This window comes from Letharia columbiana (assembly GCF_014066305.1).
Source record: "Letharia columbiana isolate WasteWater2 chromosome Unknown xfSc0000038_s0, whole genome shotgun sequence".
NCBI classification, from domain to species: Eukaryota; Fungi; Ascomycota; class Lecanoromycetes; order Lecanorales; family Parmeliaceae; genus Letharia; species Letharia columbiana.
The window spans coordinates 17,768-21,010 of NW_023501160.1; the positions used below are offsets into that span (position 1 = coordinate 17,768).

General features: G+C 40.2%; 1 protein-coding gene across 1 annotated transcript; it reads left to right on the plus strand.

Annotated features, from left to right (window-relative positions):
• Positions 1–1,906: 1,906 nt before the first annotated feature.
• On the plus strand, positions 1,907–2,895 carry HO173_013082 (uncharacterized protein; the record flags this gene model as incomplete). Its single annotated transcript, XM_037314911.1, has 2 exons — positions 1,907–1,960; positions 2,023–2,895. 2 exons carry the CDS (start codon positions 1,907–1,909, stop codon positions 2,893–2,895), a joined length of 927 nt encoding a protein of 308 aa, XP_037158199.1.
• Positions 2,896–3,243: the final 348 nt, after the last annotated feature.

Sequence of the window (3,243 nt, forward strand, 5' to 3'; positions counted from 1 at the left end):
ATATTAAATTATTACTTAGTAAGCGGAGAACATTATTATAACTTAAGTTATTTTATATTAAATTATTATTTAGTAAGCGAAGAATACTACTATAATTTAATCTATTATCTCTACTATATTAAGAAGTAAGAGAAGAAACTACAATAGGTAAATGCGGAGAATACTACGAAGAAACCAAGCGGCAATAAGGCCATCATCGTCAAGAACACGGCTTAGTCTCTTCAAGATCCCACATCATATTCAGTTATCCACTCAGTTAGCCACTTAGCTAGCCACTCAGCTAGCCACTCAGCTAGCTACTCAGTCTAATACTCTACAAGAGAAGGAGCAAGAGAAGGAACTATAACAGGCAAATGCGGAGAACACTGCGGAGAAACCAAGCGGCAACAAGGCCCCCAGCACCAAGAACACGGCTCAGCTCTCCAAGATCCCACCTCATATGCTCTCCACGGTTCCACATCAAATCATCACTCCGGAACGATGCATATTTGGACGAATTGAAACCGTCCGATGTCTTGCTCTGACAGCTATTTCATTATTCGAAAGATTTCACTGCGGTAGGAGATAATGTGGGATTCACACCACTAATTGGCATGTTGTCTCTATTTCTTTCCGATATTTCGATACTTCTTATCATAAGAACATAGTCTTTCTCTATTTTTTATAGGCAATTATTACGGATTAATTCTCTACACTCGATATACCTTCCTAATTAGGCCTTAGCGCGCCTCTCTCCGTATATATATATCTATATGTAGGTTAAAAACGCACAGCAAGCGATTAGAGTTCGATTTAACTTAGAAAAATCCAACTCTATAAATTTAATTCATAGGTCTTTACTTATTTATTTATAATAACTTAGTCGATCTAGCTAAAAAGCGTAGAGAACTTAAATTTATAATTAGCTATATATATAAATTTAAGATTTTTTAATTTAGCTTTATCTTATTCTTTTATATATATTAATTATTATAATAAGTATATAAGAGAAAAATCTATTATATCGATTATAGTTAACTAAATCTCTATAGATAAAAATTATCTATTAAACGATATATATTTATTTAAATAAATTAAAATTATTCGATATCTTATTTCGATAGCTATTTTATTATTCGAAAGCTTTTACTATAATAGAAGAACTTATAAGATATCTATTATTAATTAATCTAGTATATTTAATTCTTTTCGATATTTTAATAGTACCACGTCTGAAAACAATGGGACTTCGAAGTGCCTTTTTTTTGTTTAATGTTTTTTCAGTCGTGGTTTTTTAATAGATTCTATAGATCTAGTAGCTAAATAAGACTATTCTATTACTTCTACTACTACTACTATTACTATTACTACTTATTAATAGTATTATTACTACTATTACGATTCTTTATATATCTATATTCTTCTTAACACCTTCTATTCTCCTTAATACCTTTTAGTTTCATATAGCGTTCCTTTATAAAGGCCTTATGAACTGCTAGCCACTTTCTCGTTTTAGAATATCTTCTACCATGTCTTCTAAGGCTGATAAGAAAGAGATTGAATACCTTACGTCTCTGTATCTTCTTATTAGATAAGCGAGGTATAGTTGCTAATAGTAGAAATAATGGCTAATAGTAGTGTTAAGTAGAATACTCTATGACTATATACGAAGAAAGCTACGGAGCATTCTCGGAAGCTAGGGCTAGGGCTATATGTGGCAAATCTATCATAAAACCACAGAAATGGCCTTATTTTTATATGTGGGGTCTTCAGGTGTTCAGGCCTCCTGAAAAAACCACTGCTGAAAGTCTGAAAACCTGAAAAACCACAGCAAAAAAAAAGTGGCCTGAAACTCCCTACTGTCGTGCGCAACTCTTCTCAATCAACTACGCTCGTAGTAGCTTCCAAGCTTCAACACAACACGGTGATGAGCGGACCCGGTTTGGGTGCCAATGAAGCGGAAGTTTCACAACGTGACAAAGTATAACCGTCACTCACCGCTGATTTCCCTCACCTCAGACACTGACTGACCTTCTCTCGTAGGCTGACTATCGTCTACCTTGTTCAAACGACAACGATCAAGACCTCTTCCCTCCTTCGCCTCTCCCTGAATCGTTACCTTCAACTCAAGACGCTCTCCCCTCAGCGTTCTCAACCTCCGTCGAGGAATGGATTGATCGGATACTCACTCCCCCAACCTCTGAAGCTTCCAGCTCTTCTACTACCTCCCACAACACCACATCCACATCTTCCAAGCGGAAGCGAATTAGTTCCACAGACTGTGACGAGCTCATCGAGCCGCATACCTTGGTCCTATTATCCAGGAGGAACCTCCAAAGACATTTAGCGGCTATGGCACCTCCAACCACTTCCCAGACGCCAAAGAAGGGCGGTGCGGATACGTTCTCTAACAGCACTCAAGGCACGCCAAATGACAAGCGCACACTCCCCAAGGGACCCTCTTGGGTGAGGGAGTGTCAGAAAGGCCACAACATTTTCCGCGAACATGAGGTCTTTGACTGTGAGGACTATAAAGATTTCAAGCAGCTTGTGTCGGCCCCCTTTCAAGGCGATCGTCATTCTGCCGTCAAGCCATCCTCCGCTCAGAAATTCAAGGAAGTTCATGATTATTATAAAGATCTCAACGAGGCGGGGTTCAAGACAGAAATGCTGCGATTGATTGTGAAAATAGATTTTGAGATTCAACTCGAACCGGCAACGGAAACGAGTCGGGCTATCTACGGACCAAGTGAGAGCTGGAACAAAGGCCTTCGCGTCCAGTATAATCAACCTGTTAATCGTGGCCACATTCCTCACACCTACACTGATCCTCAATTCGACCAAAGAAAGGTTCGGGATGCTTTGAAGAAGGAGGGTATGTCAAAACGCAGAGCCGGACGCAGTGTGGGGCTTTGACCCGAAGAACATGCCTAATTTTCAGTTCCATCCCGACACGCGCGAGCTGATGCTCCTTCTACCAAAACTGAACTGGCCATTCTTTGTCATGCAGTCCAAGCAAGCAAACGGCAACTGGGAAGATGCCTGTAACGAGGCGACTCGCGATGGCATTGCCATTGTCAGCGCCGCGCGAGAGCTCTGCGAGAAGGCTGCCATCAATATCAAGACTCCTGGGCCCGATGAGAACACTTACGTATACTCAGCTGTGATGGACACCAAAGTCATGGAGTGGTACGTGCACTGGGCGGAAGTTACGGACAGTGGTTCACTACTCACGACGATGTTTTTTTTGGTACCTTTTTTTTC